At 33.7% G+C, this 19,682-nt stretch overlaps 2 protein-coding genes, 1 non-coding gene and 1 pseudogene across 4 annotated transcripts; 1 reads left to right on the forward strand and 3 right to left on the reverse strand.

Moving 5' to 3' along the window:
* Positions 1-3,518, forward strand: LOC140981164 (calcineurin B-like protein 7). 2 transcript variants are annotated; one of them, XM_073447465.1, is made up of 9 exons: positions 1-126; positions 1,214-1,350; positions 1,462-1,544; positions 2,095-2,154; positions 2,254-2,362; positions 2,509-2,561; positions 2,644-2,730; positions 2,809-2,921; positions 3,199-3,518. In XM_073447465.1, the coding sequence occupies exons 2-9, from the start codon at positions 1,260-1,262 to the stop codon at positions 3,266-3,268; spliced, it is 666 nt and encodes a 221-aa protein (XP_073303566.1). In that variant the 5' UTR covers positions 1-126; positions 1,214-1,259; the 3' UTR covers positions 3,269-3,518. The 2 variants fall into 2 exon arrangements, with proteins under 2 accessions (XP_073303566.1, XP_073303567.1); XM_073447466.1 differs by having other exon boundaries at positions 2,818-2,921.
* Positions 3,519-5,519: 2,001 nt separating this feature from the next.
* Positions 5,520-9,463, reverse strand: LOC140981176 (UDP-glucose 4-epimerase GEPI48-like). The gene is made up of 9 exons (XM_073447481.1): positions 9,053-9,463; positions 8,356-8,401; positions 7,863-7,998; positions 7,669-7,770; positions 7,305-7,532; positions 6,930-7,008; positions 6,442-6,524; positions 6,109-6,200; positions 5,520-5,860 (listed from the first exon to the last, which is right to left on the reverse strand). The coding sequence occupies exons 1-9, from the start codon at positions 9,348-9,350 to the stop codon at positions 5,776-5,778; spliced, it is 1,149 nt and encodes a 382-aa protein (XP_073303582.1). The 5' UTR covers positions 9,351-9,463; the 3' UTR covers positions 5,520-5,775.
* Positions 9,464-10,375: 912 nt separating this feature from the next.
* On the reverse strand, positions 10,376-19,613 carry LOC140980828 (uncharacterized; annotated as a pseudogene).
* Positions 16,367-16,439, reverse strand: TRNAA-CGC (transfer RNA alanine (anticodon CGC)). Its single transcript has one exon. It is a non-coding gene; the product is annotated as a tRNA-Ala (tRNA).
* Positions 19,614-19,682: the final 69 nt, after the last annotated feature.

A 19,682-nucleotide genomic window follows, 5' to 3' on the forward strand; every position in this document is an offset into this window, starting at 1 on the left:
TTGAATAAACAATGAATAATCAAATATTTAAATCAGATAAAGAACATGAAGAATCCTTTATAAAGAATAACCTTGATTCACGAAGAACTGTCACTCCGGCTAACCAGAACAAGAAAAAGTGAACCGGTAAGTCCACTTCATCTTTCTCCTGTTTCCTTCCGTTGAGTGAAAAATACACAAAAACATGCATTACTTGAACTTACAATTTTTTTTTAATCCCATATTTACATCGTGGAGGCGCGAGTTGATATAATATGCACACTTGATTTAATTTTTTAATGGACATATGTGTTTTTTTCTAGGTAACATAGAAGTTACTTTTCTTTGGAATTTTCATTTGCGAATATATTTTATTTGAAGTATAAATTTCAAAGCGAACTGATCATATATGTATTTGAAATCTGTTATAAATAAAATTGAATTGATTGGGGATGAATTAGGCACCTAATGGTTAAGTGACTCGATCCAAAAGCATATTTATATCATTTTGAAAGGTTTTAATTTTCTGTTTCATTTTACATATATATCAAAGTTGTTGGAATGTGTTTTAGCTGCGTGGTTAATGTTTCAAGAAGCATATATTCACGTGGGAGCATTCCTGTACTGCACATGAAGATGCGGGAATAGATTCAGTGCCAAACAATTTTTCCGTCATTTGTGTATGCAGTCAAAGCTTTAATTCCCATATTTCTAGCCCGTGTTTGATCCTTGAGAATTCAAGAATATTTTAAGTTTTTAATTAATCTTCAAGCTTTGGTACAATAAAATTCATGGATTTGAAAAAACGTTTACATTTTTAGTGTATTGGTAATTGTATATTATGACCAGATGGTGCAAAAATACTGTAAATAACAGATTAGGATGATCAATTACAAGAGATTAGTGGCATGGAGTTACTGTATTAGGCTGCAGATATGATATTATTGGCAAAAAGGTTTTACAGTATATGCTGTGTATTCACTGTATTGGTTGCATCATCACCGTCGTATGTGTAGAGTATAACTTTTAGTACAGAAGTATACCAGTCAACTCTTATATACATTTAGTAAAGATTCCTCATTTGTAGTTTATTTCATAGAAATTAAAAAGAAAATTTTGTGCGTTTTCCAGATTTTAAAAGCTCACCCCTTCTTTGTCAATTCTTGAATGGATTCAGTGTTCACTGTTCGCCCCCTTTAACACGATCAGCCACCTTATGCTAGTTGTTTAACAGTTGTAGGTGCTGCAGTTTGCTTTTGTAAATCTTGGACTAGATTATTATGCGTTCCCTTGCCAGATGCTTTTGCTCCTCAAATGCTAAACATCCACCAAAATTTGAGGAACATGCCATGCTTGCTTCTGAGACAGTATGTGAGTTGAAATTGAAACTAAAGTCTTGCAGTTGAATCTTCGACTGTTGCTTCTGTAGGCTTTTGGGGTTTGTAATTCTATCTGAAACTTTTCTTTCGATTTAATTTGCAGTTAGTGTGAATGAGGTTGAGGCTCTATACATCCTGTTTGAGCAATTAAGTAGTTCTGCAATTGATGATGATTTCATCCACAAGGTACTCTCAGTTTAAGGGAAAATTGAATGATATTAACAACCGAATCTCAAATACTATTAGGCGCCGTCTTGTCTTAGTAATAAACTATGGGGCGAGTTAGTTGAGCTTGTGAATAGTCAAATAACTGCTATATTAGAGTTTGAGAAACTCGAACCATTTTCGAGCAGGGACATAAGCACGTGTAGTTCAATCTTGACGTTAATGGATAAAAGAACAGTTTTAGCAGCTGGTTTATGAAAAATCAGACAACTTGGTTATCCATGAAGAACTTATTTGAAAAACTTTCGAAGCTCGAGTAACTATCAATACATGCCAGTGGATCGGAGTTGGAGTCTTGACTACTCGTTTATCTGAGTATTAAAATTGCTTATTAAGTTGGCTTCCACACACCGTATCAAAAGCTATAACTAAGTGCTACATAGAGTAATTCTGCTATCGTTATTATACGTCAGATCACAGGACCGCAGATAACACATTTGTTCATTCACTGCGCACTCTGTACTTATTTCATATTTAGAATATTGAGATGGTTGGTGTGATTTGGTTTCAGGAAGACTTCTTGCTTGCAATTTTCAACGGCAGCAGCAAGCAGAATATCCTTTCAGAAAGGGTTTGTACAATTCCCAGTTATCAGCTTCTGAATTCAAGAATTTGTGCAGTTATCAACAAATTTTAATTAGGATAACATTTAATTCAATCGCCTTTGCAGCTATTCGATTTGTTTGATGCAAAGCGAAAGGGGGTGATTGAATTCGGAGAATTCGTTCGGGCATTGCACATCTTCCACCCTAATGCTCCAGAAGCTGAAAAAATATCCTGTAAGCCAATAATATAACTAATTTTTTATGGTTTTTTGTGCTGTAGATAGAAGGTATTTGCGATTTTAGTTCGTTAAGTACGCCATTTTCCTTTATAATGTTCGACCAATACATCCAATCCCCTTGATGAAATATTGTCTTTACAGTTGCATTCAGGCTGTATGACCTTAGACACACTGGTTATATTGAAAGGGAAGGGGTGAGTTAATACCTTCTCAATGTTAATTCATCTGATGCTTATTCCAATGGCTTTTTTATCTGTTTTTTCGCGTGTTTTTCAGTTGAAAGAAATGGTTCTGGCTACTCTGAGGGAGCACGAGCTAGACCTGTGTCTTTCTATTGATGCTGTGGAAGCAATGGTGGACAAGGTATTAAATAGCCTATCAATTTTACTCAAAAACATGCAATGGTATTAACTTTGTAGTTTGTACTGATTTTCCGGGTAGACTCTGCAGGAGGCAGATTTGAAGGGTGATGGGAAGATAGATGAAGAAGAATGGAAGGATTTGGTTGCAAAAAATCCCTCTCTTATAAAGAACATGACTATTCCATGCCTAAGGTTAGTCAATATTGGAGAGTATTTATATTAGATCGAGTGCAACAGTCTTTGTGTTTCGCGTATGAATTTTAAAAAGTAAATGAAATGAGATATCCAATGTAACATGAGATTTTTTCACTTTTACATCGTACATTGAGTACATACCACAAAGAGAATATCGCAAACATTCCAAATTTTTTTTGTCGGAAGTTTTTGATCGATCAATATATTGCAGGTTAATTGATGCATACAATTTATAAATTTGATGATAATATGTAATGGGTTGATAAAATTCCAGGGATATTACACTAGCATTTCCACACTTTGTTGTGGAAAGTGAAGTTCCTGATTCAGAACTCTTCCGCTGAAATTGCAAGATTAGGACCTTCTCTAAGGAAGGAAGCACAGACCTCTGTAACATGTTAGATCAATGATGTGTTGATTGTCGTTAAAGTATCTAAAAACTAGCGTAAAAATGTAAGAAAAAATTCTTTGAAAGTCGATTAATTATAATTTTCGTTGTTTTTTAAAACCTTTAATTAGAAATTGAGGTCATGAATTGAAAATGATGGAGCCGGAGCCCGAGCCGGATCAGTTTTAAAAAGTTATTTTAAGAACAAATATGTATTTGGACAACTATTGCTTTCATTTATAAAAACATAAAAAACACTTATAAGTTGTTTTTTAAAAATTATATTTCTAGAACAATTTTTTAAAAATATTTTACAAAATGTTTTACAGAAATCTTATACAAACATATATTTTAAGTTTTTTCGGCTTATAAAATATTAAAAATGTTTTAAAGTATTTATCCAACAGAACCTTTGTTTTTTATTCTTCATGATAAATATATAAATATATATATTCTTGGTCATCATGCATTGACATATATAATATGTGAAATACATAATCATGTCACTGCACTGAATCAGTTCATTTAACCAGTTTTCTCAAGTACAGATTTGATATACTGAAATGACTTTTATAATATTAAATTCTACTGTAGATCGTATTATAAGATTATAGTTTTGGGTTTATTCAACTTTTAATTTAATTTAATCTATCTTTGAATTAATTTAGACAACTGTTTTTTGTCCGACATATGCGTGGACCAAAATGTCTTTATTATTTTTCCTTATTCTTAATTTACAAGGTTAAATATAAATTTTAGAAAAAACACTTTCCATTAAATCCAACCAAATATTGCTTAAACAGAAAAATCAACAAATAACCCATTTTAGTTTAATGAATTCAAACATTGATTTATTTCTTTGTTTAGCTTTTATGAATTAATTTCATTTAGACTAAGGTTACGAGACGAGACGATATTATGTTTTGTATTGGGTTTATTTTCAATAAACTATTATTTTTTACTTTCAATTACTGATTGATGTTGATTTAATATTGCTTGTGAATAATCTGATTAACTATTTACATATTTGTTGATTTAATGCATTTAAATCAAATTAAATTTAATTAGAAATAGTTAGACTGCTAGATTAAAATATGATTATTAAGTCAGTAAATAGATTAATAACTAATTCAATGGATTTCGTCGTGATTTTGCTAGAAATTGATCATTATTTAAATTTCAACACATGTCAAAACAATAAAGTTTGATATCATAGTGTGACTTAATCCTTTATTTGAATTTGAATTCTTCATTGATTATTATTGATTACCGTTATATTTTAATTGACAAGCGTACTAGTTAATTAATTTAGACTATAATTTTATCATCATGATTTATTTAATTTGTTTATATTAAATTAAAATTTTGGAACTAAAAATAGTAGTTTCGCACTCCAAATTTAATATATTACAATTTGACCTAGTACGCTTCCTACTTTAACCAATTTTGAGCCTCGCAAATCAAATTCGAACTATTTTTCTTAGTTTAGGGAAAGAGAAAAGTTGGGAGAAAGACAAAGGGGGGTAAGAAAGTGTGCGGGAGAAGGTTTTTCCTAAAATTTCTATTTCACCTTTGTAAATTGAGAATAAGGGAAAAAAAAATTTTGGTTCACACACATTTTGGTTTTTGGACCAAAAACTTGTATGAGACGGTCTCAAGAGTCGTATTTTGTGAGACAGATCTCTTATTTAAGTCATTCATGAAAAATTATTACTTTTTATGCTAAAAATATTACTTTTTATTGTGAATACCGGTAGGTTTGACCCGTCTCACAGATAAAAATTCGTGAAATCGTCTCACAAGATACCTACTCAAAACAGTTAATCTATTAGATCCCTTAAATATATCCTTTTCTAATAAACAAAATGATTTTGAAAATTCTCATGGGCATTTGAAGTTGAACTTGTAAACTATTTGCATTGGGAAAGAAATGAAACCTTAACTAGTTTCTCTTTATAGAAAATCTATGCAAATTTTTTCCATTTTAAAAATATTTCTTTCAATATATTTTTTCATATTATAAATCCATCTTGACAATTTATTCATTCTTTGTAAATTGGAATTTGGATTTTAAAAGTTAATTCAGTAAATTAATTTCTACTGGAAAAAAACTATTATAGGATATTTATATATAGTTGAATGTAATGGTTTTTATCAAATATGTGTAAGCGCAGTACTTAACGCTATCAGGCAAGGAGGAAGAAGGATTTATTGGCCAAATTGTCTTTGCATTTATTGTCAACACATACTAACATATCTTGTATCGTGTTAATTCAAAGATTACAACCCAGAGAAGAAGATATATAAGAGAAGTATACCAAATACCACTGGGCAAACTCAGCCTAAAATCAACAACAGTTTCAAGATTTGGTGCAAAGAAGTAAACACAACACCTTCATTCATGACAAATCAAGATGGACGACGACCACTCGGACGACAATGTAGTTAGGGGGCGACACAGTTTCATTTTGAAGCCTCGTAACCATAAGGGTTTTTACTGGCCCAGTTCCATTGATCCCGACACATCTCATCGATGCCAAACTTTGCCCTTCACAAAAGATGATAAAATGTTTTGTAAGCCAAATGGAGTTCAAACCACAAACTAAGTGTTTACCACTGTATCAAAAGTTATGATAACTGCTAGCAAGAGTTTATCCCAAAGACTTTAAACTGATAATAAGAGTGAATCTGAAGGATTTAAACTATACAGTGAGCTAAACAAATGGATCGCACATGAGAGATTGGGGCTACTGGTGCCAATAAAAGGATTTGACTAAAAGTAGTTGAAACACTTACTTCCAGTTCAATTCACGTTCAGCTTTGTCAGTTTCAGCATATACGACCTCAGCATCACCAGGACGTCGTTCAGCCATTACCAAAGGAATTTTCTACATGAGCAGGCAAAAAATGTTACATGCACGTAAATTTATAGACCAGTGAAGAGGTGTCAATGACAATGTGTAGAAGTAAATCATCGTTGTGGCCATTAAATTATTGGATAGCAACTACTGCATAATTATTCATGCGATTACGAACTGGTGAATTAACAATAGAAGCGAAAGGTGGTATGTTGTGTGGATCAAACAAACAAGTATAAAGCGCCATTTATGTATCAGATCAACAACTTACCTTCCCAGACGCTTTCTCAAAAGCTGCTACCATTTCCAACACAGATGTACCCTTCCCAGTCCCCAGATTGTACACCTCGCAACCTGCAGTTTCACACATTTCATCAATACCACACCTGGAAAAGGCCACTGCTTTTGAAATAAAGCTAGAAAAGTAAACACAATCAGTTAGCAGAAACCATCTACTGAATATTACGAAGAACCTATCAAAGGGGAAGCCTCATATTCAAGGCAGTATATATCTCTATCTAGATTATAATGAAAAAAGAATTGCATTCATTCTACATTCTGTAAGACAATGTTTGAATTGGCAGTAGAGGCTGGTCTTTGGTCACAAGAATGAACGTCAGTGCATAGAAGAATACAAGTCCAACTATGAATTCAAGCAGCTGCTATCGATTTACACATTAAACCTGACAATTAGAGTCCCAAGGAAAAAATTAACACTACATGGTAGTAAAGAAAATAGCTACTACTCAGAGATCATACCTACAGAAGGGTCAGAGAGCTTGTTCAAAGCAGAAATATGGCCATCAGCTAAATCCACAACATGAATGTAATCGCGTACCTGACAAATATGAAGCAAGTAAACCCAACTAAAATGCAAATGCAAATGCAAACAGTGGTGTACAGAGTTTTATGAATTCTTGAGTGCAGTGCAGTACACAATGTTTTGAGAAGTTACATGGCACAGATATCAAAATAATCAGAATTTAAACAATAATATTTATCACTGTCCACAAATTTGAGAATAACCAAGTGTACTCAGATCGACATGTAGTGAATATCAAAACAGAAAATTAAGAATTAGCAAAGTATTCCAAATCCAAATATAACCCCAAGCGACATATAGTACATACTTACCCCTGTTCCATCCTTTGTTCCATAGTCAGTTCCAAAAACTGTCAGCGCAGGTCGCCTTCCAACGGCTACTTGTTGCACGAAAGGCATGAGATTGTTTGGAATCCCACGAGGGTCTTCACCAATGTAGCCGGTGGGATGTGCACCAACTGGGTTGAAGTACCTCAGCAATATGATTTTCCACGTTGAGTCAGATTGGTAAATGTCACGACATATCTCTTCTATGAAAAGCTGGAAAAATTGTTAGTGTTAGGCGAGCTAGCTGACAAAGAAAGCGATGGTTCTATTTTTTAGTTATTCTGAAGCCAAGCACTATACAATCTTATTATCAAATCATTCACATCAAATTTTATGAATAATCAATCACCTTTGTCCGTCCATAAGGATTTGTAGCGCTAATGGGGAACTCTTCTGTGCATGGCACCTCTTTCGGCCAACCATACACTGTAGCTGAAGATGAAAATACAAGCTGAAAATAACATATAAGAAAACCCGGTTATGACGAGACATCAACTGGAAATGAGGAAAAATATTAAGCAGAAAGGTAAACCCGACGAGTACTTTTTTACATCCATGTGCAGCCATGACTTCTAGTAGAACAATGGTACCAATAAGGTTATTGTCATAGTACAGCAAGGGTTTCTGCACACTTTCTCCAACAGCTTTTAATCCGGCAAAGTGAATAACGGCCTCAAACCTTCATTCAGTGCATTTGAAACAAATATGAAGTCAACACTTACTGTTTAGGAAGGGCCAAACAGAAACAAAAAAACGTCTCAAATACTTAATTAAACCATTGTGAACGTAGAAGGTCATTGGGATCGTGTTCAAAGATTTGGCTCATCTTGTGATTCAAATACCCGAATGACAATGAAACATCATCATTATGGAAAAAACTACAAGGCCAAAAAAAATTAACATTGAATTTTTGGTCCAGTTTTCCTTATTAAAATAAAAGAGGGTACCAGATAATTCAAGTCACAACTGTAAGCTGATTTTACGTTTTTTTTCAGATATAAAGATGTCTGCATAACATGACTTCAAGAAGACTCACTTTTCAGAAGCAAATAGCTTCTCAATTGCTGGCTTATCCCGAAGATCTATATGGAATCAAATACAAAAATCAAAACTGACGTTAAAAATTGTCCTCGTTTATCAGAACTTCCATTATAAGGCAAGTTGTTAGAACTTAGATACTAGAATAGAAGGCTAAAAGATTCTACGATCTTAACACCATTCCTCTGGTTTACCTCATTCATGATCACATCAGAAAATGCTTAAAAAAGATTTTCACGTAAAAATATCAACACAACCCGGTCATTATTTTAAAAGACGGTCGACACCCTAAAACCAAACCAATATTGTCAAGTATTCCACGACTAACATAACACTAAGGGTGCACAATCAGCAAAATCACCTAACACATTTATATATGACGGAGATTGACTCCAACATGGGGAATGTCGATCAACGACCAAACTCAACACCATAAGCAATAAATGTGCCAGATATACTTACATTCCATGCACCAGTCCAATCTATTTTATATCAGTTCAAATCTATCATAACCCAATCGAATCTTTACGTCTAAACACATATAACATTCTCCACGTTGAAACCAAAATCACCCAAAAACTCACATCACAGATCCAGCGCATGAGTAAAACAGAAATCATCCAAGAACATATCAAGATCACTCCTTTTTATAAAAAATCACATAACCCAAAGAAATTATGCATAATGAGAAAAGCGGACCTTGTGAAATGTGAGATTGGAGCCACGTTCAGCAGCGAGTTCTTTGACTCTCTTGATGGCAATTTCGGAAGAATTGTCCAAATTATCCACCACCACCGCCTTGTATCCTCCCGACAGCAACTGCAACACAGTGTGACTTCCGATATATCCCGCACCCCCTGTGACTAATATACTGGACGGCATCTTTCTTGTGGATGGAAATATCAAATCCAAGATTTTAATGCGATATTGGCACACACGACTGAGGATTTCGGACAAGACTGAGCTTAGATCACAGACTGTGAATATGTACATCGACCCACATTTATATATACATACATGCACGTGATGTCTAAGAGAGGAAATTTAAACATTGGTCGTGTTTGGTAGGCTCATAATTTCATTTCCGCTCTTTTAATTTTTAGACACATAAATTGGACTTTTTGTTTGGTGGGCATGGGGCCAAATTGTTTATATTTAAGGTGTTTATCGGAAAATCTTTGCGTCACCTGGGAGTCAAGAATCTTGAACATGGAAAGAAACATATAATTTATGATTTAATCATTTTTTTTTTACTTTGTTTTTTCATTGAGAATTTGAGATCGATTATCATTGCTATCAAGTGAACAAACATGCAAATTCCAAGATTATTTTCAAAAAAATCCAATCTTTTAGTTTTGTTGGAACACTTCCATATAGTTGGAGAAAACTACGGGAATGCCATCATTCATGGCGGTTTGTCGCATAGAGAGGTTCGGATTCTACAGTTCTCTTGCTTTTATTTACTTTATTTATTCATATTCTTCTTTATCCACGAACGAATGAAGAATATTCTGTATCCATTCTCCCATAGAAAAATGGTCTTTCCTTGTTTTTAAAGTTCTAGTAAATGCCTAAAAACAAACAATCGACTCTTTTACCTTTTATTAAATGCTCGATCAAACAAGTAAAGCATATGTCTTCTCACAATTCTTTTCACTCCATTTGGATTAGGCATCAAGATTCGAATATAAGCCCTTAAGGCTTGAAAGGGAGATGAAATTCCAAGCAAAGTTAAGCTAAATTCTGAAACGTCTTTATTCCTTTCCATTCTTTTGAACATCCAACTTTATTCTTCAATCATCGTCAAATGTCAATGGGATTTTTTTTTTTATGTTCTTTGCTTTCAAAAACGTCTTCTCCTAAGACAAAATCCATTGGCCTGATAGCAAGAGTGACTCGTATGATTTTTGGTCCAAATCCCACTTGTATGAATAGTACTTAGATTAGATAAAAAATTCTCCAACCTCCATTGTATAAGAAAAGAAGCTTTCTCCTATCAACTTTATGTTTCACCATCCAACACTTAGATAAATCGCATGCAAGTACTATTTATTTACCATGATATTAACCGAGTTAATGATGTGTCTGCTCATTTCAACCATACAAACGTATCAAATAGCATAAGAACCTTGTAATGTATCAGCTCTCCAAAATTACCCCCTAAAAGTACACAAGTGATAAACAATAATAAATAAGTATACATTCTATCGACCGCTTAGGTTGCAATCACATTTTCCTTCAAAGAATCGTGCACCTTTTTTGTGTTTTCTTCACAAGGCTGTGCACCTTTTTTGTGTTTTCTTCACAATGCTGTGATGTGACTGCCGAGATGGAGAATGACTTTTCCAAGTCTAAATTGATAAAACTAGTGCTTTGTGCTTTGTTCGATCGAGAAGCCAAACACCACTGCACTCGGGATTGTAATCTATGAAAAACATTAACAAAATGCCCCAAGTTCTTGATCGACTACAGATCCAACGTCGTTCTGAAGAAACAGGTTCAAAGAGGTAAGAAGCTTTTCAGCTTCATCGTTTGCCTCAGCTTGAAGTCTCCATTTCTACATAAAATGAAAAACAAATTGGTCATATTAGAGGGCACTTTTGCTTGTTATAATATTGGTAAATATTTAATGACACGGCTCTTCAAGATTATCAATCTCCATAATTTGCTTTATTTGATCAGCTACATTTTCCTGCAGAAGATAGTGTGGATATTTGTCTGTAATGAGAGAATTTACTCCATATTTTATTAAAATTGTGGATACCACATTGCTGACGGTTTCGGCAGAAAGAACTTGCAAATCCAGTTCTACTTCAATTTCTATCATTGAAGAAATCTGAAAAGACCATAAAAAACTGTAAAGCACAATCATTTTCGAGTGATTTTTTAATATTTAGATTTTTTATGTACAACATACTCTGGCGTAGCTTTCAATCAGCTCAATTCGATTCTTGAGGGAACTTTCCAATCCTTCACGATCCCTTTTGACTTTACTTTTTCTAGCGATAAAAGAAGAATGCAAATGCTAGTTGAGTAAACAAAAATGAAGCTTGTCGGTCCGATTATAAAAAAGAAAAAATTGGTATTGAAGTTAAGAAGTGATACTGAAAGATTTAAAGCTTACCGATAAGAAGGTTCTCCAACAGCATAAATTTTGTTCTCTAATTGGCACATTCGTGCGAGCATCCAAACCTTTTTTTACACATAAACTTAACAATTTCATCATAGAATCAAATTGCCATTTCAAATTCTGCATAATGACAGGATCGTTGCACAAAAAAAGTTGTCGCCTCTACAAATTCCTAGATTTTAATTTTAATTAAAAAAAATTGGGTTCTCATGAATCTTAAGTCTATATTAAGAAAATAAAAACTGCAGCAGAGTTTTTTTCTACATCGATGACAAATACGATCATTAGAATAAGAGTACCTCATTTTCCACAGCTTGCTTCAACACTCTTATCCGAGACTCAAGTAAATCGTACTGAGACAGAAGTTGTCTAATGATCGTTATCTCAACTGATCTTTGAGGTAGCTGGAATCACAACATATAAAATTAATAATTATAGGACCAAGCATTTTCCACTGTTTGAAGGTAACGATGCAACTCAAATATTATTAATGTATAGCATCTCAAACATCATATCTTCTAATATTTTGCCACATAAGACATAGTTGCTCCCAACAATGATGATAGGACCAAAGCAAGCTCTTGTTTGATATGAAAATATGACAAGATTTTTTAAAAAATGCCTAAAAGATCTTACACCAACTTGCTATCAGCTTACGAACTTGCCTTGTTAAGTTGTGGAAGAAACAGACAACTAAAAGTTGCTCCACAATTGCGGCAAGCGATATCAACTGCGGCAAGCTAGGATCTATTATTCCAGAGGCAGCATCTCCTGAGGCCAGCATTGCAAGAACATGAAATAATATAGAGGGATTAAATATGGACGGGCCCGAATCTTTTTGTGGGGCTCTCAATAGTCGAGATTCTCGGCAATCCCTGCGATTTTTCAGGCACATAGGCTCCTCAGGGTAGAATTTGGGACTCTTGAACTCAATTTCAATAGGCCAAATACTCAGTAAACACTATATGGAGCTGATAGGGCAATTGTCACTCTTTCACCTTCCTGAGCGGGTAAATCAACTGTTTCAGTAGCAAACCTGTTAGTTCTAGCCAACCCAGATGGAGTCTCCACCTGCAAGAGAGAAATAGTGGACAATACTAGGATTGAACCTTGTAATATCAACTAAAAAACAATGATCAGAGGTATGAACAAAAATGTGATTATATTTAATATTAAAATATGTACCACAATGGAATAAACTGCTGCTGGAATGTTTTGCTTTAGTATCTGCTAGAACTGTAGCGCTCGTTTCCGTGCAGGAACATCCAAGCTGCGTTCGGTAGGAGGAGATCCTTAGAAAAAGTGCATATCCCAGGATCAACACCATATGTATTTACATTCTGATTATTCTATTACCTACCGGAGAAAAAATAAACAAAATAAGTTTCTCGCCAGTGATGATTGATATACCAACTCAATACCATATAGGTTGTGCACATGATTGATATCATAAATCATAAAGATGACAAGAAGAAAGTATATATAAAGGAAAACGAGGCAATGAAACAAAAGAAAACAAATCAAAATGAAAGTAACCCTACCCGATTTCTTCTGATTCAATGGTGAGGATGTTTCCTGAAACTAGTTCATACTGGCAGCGGCACTTTGAACAAGACAATCTGAAAAGATTTCAAGTTGATGTGACTTCATATAGTGACATTCTAACATTTTCATTCAGCCAAAACAAAAGTTGATGGAGCATATAACAGGACTCTAACATACAATATCATGATACGAGATAATCACACTTGCATTACCCTATTATGCGAACTAGTTCCACAGAATAAAAAGCAATTTATGCTCAATCTAAAATCTCAGGGCACTACAATGTCCATTCATCTGTGGCTGTAAACAACCTACAGAAAAGCATTGGGGTGACATTATTTCGCAAGGTAATTGCCAAAATATTTATATCAATAATATTGTAAAAAGCCCATCAAAGGAAGGATATACACCGGAAATCATTACGGATAAAAATGATTTCAATGGGACAGTACAACCTATCTTTATTTAACATGTCCAATAAACTTAGATACTCCCTGGTCTTGATTCATAATTGATTTATCGGTAAATTTAATCATAAAAGAGCTAAATTACGTCTCGAATTGAAGGACAAGTAACTAGACAAAACTGGTAAATTCACAAACTAGGATAACACTATTCAATAAAGACCTTTAGTTTGCTTAACAGTTGCACAGTCATCGTCTGTGATCAATTATATTGTGAATGTAGTCATAGAAATTAAAGAAATGCAGTAAACACATTCTATGTTCTCCTTCACAGACATCAAAATCAGCAGACAGAACAAAAATTCAACACTGATTTTACGCAGCATTACTTCCAAAAAGAATCTAGATATTTTAAGGCCAGGTTTGGTAGGTATGATTAAGCTCGGATTATTTATTAATACTTTGTTTGATTTGTTTTGTAAACTTTACATTGGAAAACAAATCCATGCCTTGAAGATGGACAATATCTATCTGGCTACAGTCACCAACACTGACACGACGTGATCACCAAAATACACCTCAATGAAAAAAAATAGCAAGCGGGTCTTGTAAACCTAATTCTCTTTCTCCAGAAGAAGCGTGGAGAGGAACGCAGATGAATCGCGACTTCCAAATTCAAAGGGGCCAACCATAAATCCTCATTTTTTAGGATAGATCTGAAAAATTCTGAAGCTTATTCGAAAGTAAAACGTAAAAAAACTACAGCTTTGAAGCTATGTGTGATTTTTGATGTTACATCTGATGCATAAAATATTTGACAGTAGATAAATTTTATGAACACTTTCTTGTTTTGTGTTTTAGATGTTTGGTGCATATGTATTGTAGAAACTGATGGGTATTTTGGTCATAAATATGTTTATCATGATGTTATCTCTCTTGTTAAATTCACACCACATGTAATATTATATATCCCTCAAATTACATATCTTATCATATCAAACATTTATCAATCAAATTATTAATCATTCAATTATCACATCCTACGAACCAAGCGAACCCTAAGAGTATTGGGATAATGACTGGATTTAGCATACAGACAAATTAAATGCACTTTACCTGAATACCATGCTGTGGTTGAGCCACAGCAGCGGCAATCATACAAGTTGGGCATCAAACTACCATTCCAAAAGGAAACTGTGTAGTCATATTCAATGTTGTTAACAAGAAAAAGTTTAAGAATTTAAATCAGAAACATGCAATCACTTCCATCAAGAATATACACACATTAAAATCAACAAGATAACTATTTCTAAATGATCTGACATAAACTGCCATTTGTGGCTTTTCAACATATGACTAACTGAAGATCTAATCGATTCACCAATGGCTAATTTCATATAGGGTCCTTCTCTCTTGCGTTGTAGATTGATCCAAGTTCCAAAATGTCAAAGCTACAGACAAGTAACGATTTTATATATAACATATACACACGTCATTGTATCATCAGCACTCATTACAATCCTCGAAATGGGAAGGTACAAGTATACATAAAGTTGTCAGAATGCACATTAGGAAAACACAAGAAACTCAATTCAAGAACAAAGACCAGTCTGCCATATTTCTCACTTATCGATATGATCAACAACAGAATGTAGGTCCGAAAATGCTGCAACAGGTATCAAATTGGTTGCTTCTGCTAATTCACCCTCTACAACTAACAGTCTAGGCAATCAAATTATATCTAATGGAAAAATATACCTCTTCAACGGGTGATCCCCCACTCGGCAAACACAGTAAATTATTCTTAGGGCATCTGAGACCCTTAATAATGCAGCAAGACCCTTGAGTGGTGATGCGTAAGTAATTACATCTGGCCTTGACCACCTCCATCTTTCAACTGATGTAGCATTTTCACCCCATCTTGCACATTAGAACCAAAGTCGTGATATCCACATGGGGAGAATCAACATGAGAAAGATATCAGTGGTTGCAACAAGAAAATTTCAATCTTCAAAATCATGAGGATAGATAGAATCATTTCAAAGAAATGACATTCCAATTCTTTATCTGATTGCACCAGTGTATAACATTTCTGTAATTTTTATCAGAAAATATAATGGTTTTCATTTTGTTGGATGCAAGCATTTTCATAGGTCCTCTCTGCTTATTTAAGCTCACTAACTTGGTGGGAACATAATTTGAATCCCAAGAAAAAACTAATAAAAGAATGAACACAAAGCACGTGACCGCAAATCATCACATAAGCATGCATTCTACAACAAATAGAGGTAAAAAACTAATTAACCAAGATATCTCCCAATAAGTTTCACTTAAGAAACCAGTATTCATAAAAGAGCTTCTCCAAAGCTGGAGCGCATGGAGGAAAAAACAGAGAGAGGCAACTCAGCATTGCCACGGTCAAGCGCAGCAGAAAGAATCAAATGATAATCAGAAGCACTAAAAAAAACCCCATTTTTAAGAGTCTCTTCCGCAATCAAATCCAGCACCTCATCCGCATCCTTGGCGGCAGAAACCCGGCCCAACAACTCATCATCAAACAGTTCAGAAACTAACTTCCCTTCCTCAGACTACGATACCGAATTCTAAGGTGCCGCAACAAGGTTCTCAGAAAGATGGAAACTTGAAAACGAAGTGGGATGGCTGTTCTTTGTGGGAAAAAGAAAGCAACAGTGGTGGTGTTTAGGTGGGTGGAAAGTGGGAAGAGGGAGTGACGGGGAGAAGCAGCAACACAATTGAAGAGTCATGTGCATTATTGGTTTTCTGGAGACAAATTTTAAGCATACGGAAGAAAAATAAATGGACGGATTTTGGTAGTTGTACAAGGAGAACAAGAAAATGTAGATGGACTTATTTTGTGAGTTCGTGAGGAAGACGAAATGGAAAATTATGGCGTAAAACAAAGCAAACAATGGAGGTGCGGGGAATCGAACCCCGTGCCTCTCGCATGCGAAGCGAGCGCTCTACCATATGAGCTACACCCCCACTTGACGTAATGCTCAGCTTTTTATTTATTATACTATAACATTTAAAAACTGTTAGAAGATTAAAATTTTAATTAACTAAACCACATATCAATTATAATAATTTAATTTGGTTCGGATTTTTTTTTTTTCTGAGAAGAAAACAAACATATTCATATTACAACGATCATTGGGGACATTCACTATTACACCAACAATAATTGAAGAGAAAAACGAGGTAGATGGTCTGCTTTTACTTTTTGTAGAAAATTCCCATTGCAATCCAAATTGTAAAATAAATAATAAACTTGTACTATAAAACATTGAAGAGAGTTTTTTCTTATTATAATAATATAATGAATTAAATATTTTTTTTCAAAATGAAACTCTCATCTTCTAAGAGCTTATTCAATTATTATGTGAAATAAAGTTGATAACATCATCTCATATTGATGTGAGTGTTGCTAACTTCATTATCTCTCAATACTAACCAAACATTCTCATCGAATCATGAACTCCAATAATCTTGCTCGAACATTGTTTGAGCTTGAATTTTTTTAAAAAAAATCAGATTCGATACAGTCGTCTCAAATGATGATTCACTTTGTTTGAATGTTTTCATTTCACTTATTTTGGAATATGAACATTCGTTTCGCAACATCCGTGAATTGTTGTCGCATGTTGTTCCGTATACATACTTTCCATCCATTTGACAACTCATAATTATTATATTCATTCCAAATCAAGCCCCAAAAAACTAACGTTGATTTGAACATTGTAAAATATCGGATGGATAGAAGCGTTTCACCATGCATTTATGAGACGTTCATCTTCGGTATCTTTCCAATATTTACTTGTGACGCCTTCACCCCATCTTCGACAATAATGTTCTTCCATTTCTTTTTTGGTTTTGGAGTAGGGACTTCATTAGGATTTTAAGATAATTGAGTTTGGTTGAACATAAATCTCAATATCTGGTCATAGTTATAACGAGAATTTAATTGAGAAAAAATTGGTGAAAGAGTGTCTATATAATCATTTCTCCATGGATCCATTTCGTATTTCGATAGAAAATAAAATGAAAGAGTAAAAAACTTTGATTGTTGGAGTAAAAATAGAATAAATTGTGAGTTGTTGAATGTGTAATGAAGTTAATTTATAGAAGAATGATTGGATTTTAAAAAAAAATTCATTGGTGATTTATCATTATTTAAAAAAAACTAATTTTTTTGATTTTTTAATGATTTTATTTTTTAAATTAATTTTTTATGCTTGAGATAGATATGGTCGTTGATCTTCAACTTGCCAGATCATCCCNTTTTTTTTTTTTTTTTGGTCTTTAACGGCCAGATTCATTTGGTCATTGATTTAATTTTAAAAAAAAATACTAAAAAAAGAAAAGAAAAGTGGACATCACCGCACTGATAGTCTCCGTGTAAGGCCCACTTACAATCTCGCGTGCTTCTTGCTTGCCCATCCAAGAGGCAAAGAAGACACACTTCCTCGTACGTCTTCCTCGCCCCTTGCACATGCTCTAAACGGATGATAATTGAATTGTTACTTAGCTTCACACGATAAAAATTCCAAATCCAAGTCGCCTTGACCGGAAGAATGGTACAGGCATGTCTAACTAAAATCATTATTAAAATAAAGACAAAAACTCTTCTGTGATCGTCTACCTGAATACTTTTGTGAGACGGATTGACTTAACCCAACTCATGAAAAATTATTACATTTTATGCTAAAAATATTACTTTTATGATAAATATAGATCAAGTCGATACATGTAACAAATATAGATCTTGGATACCGTCACAATAGAACTACTCTAAAATTAATTAGCATCACCATATACGTGTTGCGAGTCTACATGGTCGTTATTGTTAGTATTGTCGAATTTTGTAATTAGTTAGTGGAATATCGATAATTTTGTAATTTATTGTGTACCAGGACTGTGTTGGCATTGACATTTATATATTATTATAGATATAGATAAAAAAAAAATTTGAGCAATATGATAACTATCATAATTGACATGGTGTCATAATAATTTAACAATTGATCAGGACAATATAAAAATTAACAAAACTTGATCTGGACCAAATGAAGCAAACTGATCCTATCAAAATACTATGTAGATTCTTTATACATTATATGTTAGTGCTTTGACGTGCGTTGCGTGTTTGTACAATGTTTATTGTAATTGATTTGGTTTATATTAAAATATGAGTCCTATGTTAATTGTAAAAATTAGTGAGGAGTGATAGTGCATTGTTAATGATAGCTTCGATTTTTTCCCAAAAAACTTAAAATGACCGATATGTTATTTCGAATGAAAAAAGGAACAACAAAACTTTAGAAGTTATACAAGAGATTGATGGAAAAAAAAAAGAAAAAAAAAAGATGATGTGCATGAAAATAAGGGAAACGAAATTGTCGTTTCATCATCTGCACACAACACTAAATCGACCAAAATCATCTGCACACAACACTAAATGGACCAAATTAATATATATTAGAGCATACGTTTAACCTCACTGCATATATGCACGGGCGGAGCCATATGTACAAATACTCGGGCTAAAACAAAATTTTTGAAAAATTTATATGTAAATTTTGTATAATTTTGGAATATTATGATATTAGTCCGGATAGATTAATTTAAAATAATAAAAATTTTAGAGTTTAAAATTCTAATCCCATATTTCTGACTCCGCTATTGCATATACGTCTCATGTCTACATATCATGAAACACATCCAAAAATTTAATACAACCCACATAAAGAAAAGAAAAGAAAAGAAAAGGGTGACATAAAAATATAATAAGATAACTAAAATGGACAAGAAGTAAAATAACTCAACTCGTCTATGTATGTATGTATGTATGTATGTATATCTCCATTATTCCGTATCCTCTTGCATTTCTTCAATAATGCTATCCAAACGAGGCCTCCAAACCAAACCATTTTCCCTACTTCTTTGTATCTCTTTCAAAACATCTTCAAGCCTTTTCCCTCCTGTGTTTTTCACCTCAAGCAGAAGCCACTCCAATTCATCCTTTGTCAGCACTATTTTTAAGCTCGTTTTCCCACTCTTCTTGGCCTCAATATTAATTTCATCACGATTCGGCTCTTTTTCACGAGGTTTCTTCTCTTTTTGTAGGGTTTTCTTGCAAGAATTGATGCAATTTCCCATTCTTAATTTTAGTGGAATTTTGTATCCCTCTTGGAGAAAATATATATATATATATATATATATATATAT

The sequence above is a fragment of the Primulina huaijiensis genome, chromosome 7 (genome assembly GCF_012295235.1).
Source record: "Primulina huaijiensis isolate GDHJ02 chromosome 7, ASM1229523v2, whole genome shotgun sequence".
NCBI lineage: Eukaryota > Viridiplantae > Streptophyta > Magnoliopsida > Lamiales > Gesneriaceae > Primulina > Primulina huaijiensis.

Coding starts and splice junctions, on each gene's coding strand:
- LOC140981164 (XM_073447465.1), top strand. CDS start 1,260: ATGCGTTCCCTTGCCAGATGCTTTTGCTCCTCAAATGCTAAACATCCA. Junction 1,351..1,461: donor GCTTGCTTCTGAGACAGTAT/GTGAGTTGAAAT, acceptor TTTAATTTGCAG/TTAGTGTGAATGAGGTTGAG. Junction 2,363..2,508: donor AGAAGCTGAAAAAATATCCT/GTAAGCCAATAA, acceptor TTGTCTTTACAG/TTGCATTCAGGCTGTATGAC.
- LOC140981176 (XM_073447481.1), bottom strand. CDS start 9,350: ATGTACATATTCACAGTCTGTGATCTAAGCTCAGTCTTGTCCGAAATC. Junction 8,402..9,052: donor TCTCACATTTCACAAGGTCC/GCTTTTCTCATT, acceptor GATTCCATATAG/ATCTTCGGGATAAGCCAGCA. Junction 7,533..7,668: donor ATCCTTATGGACGGACAAAG/GTGATTGATTAT, acceptor CAATTTTTCCAG/CTTTTCATAGAAGAGATATG.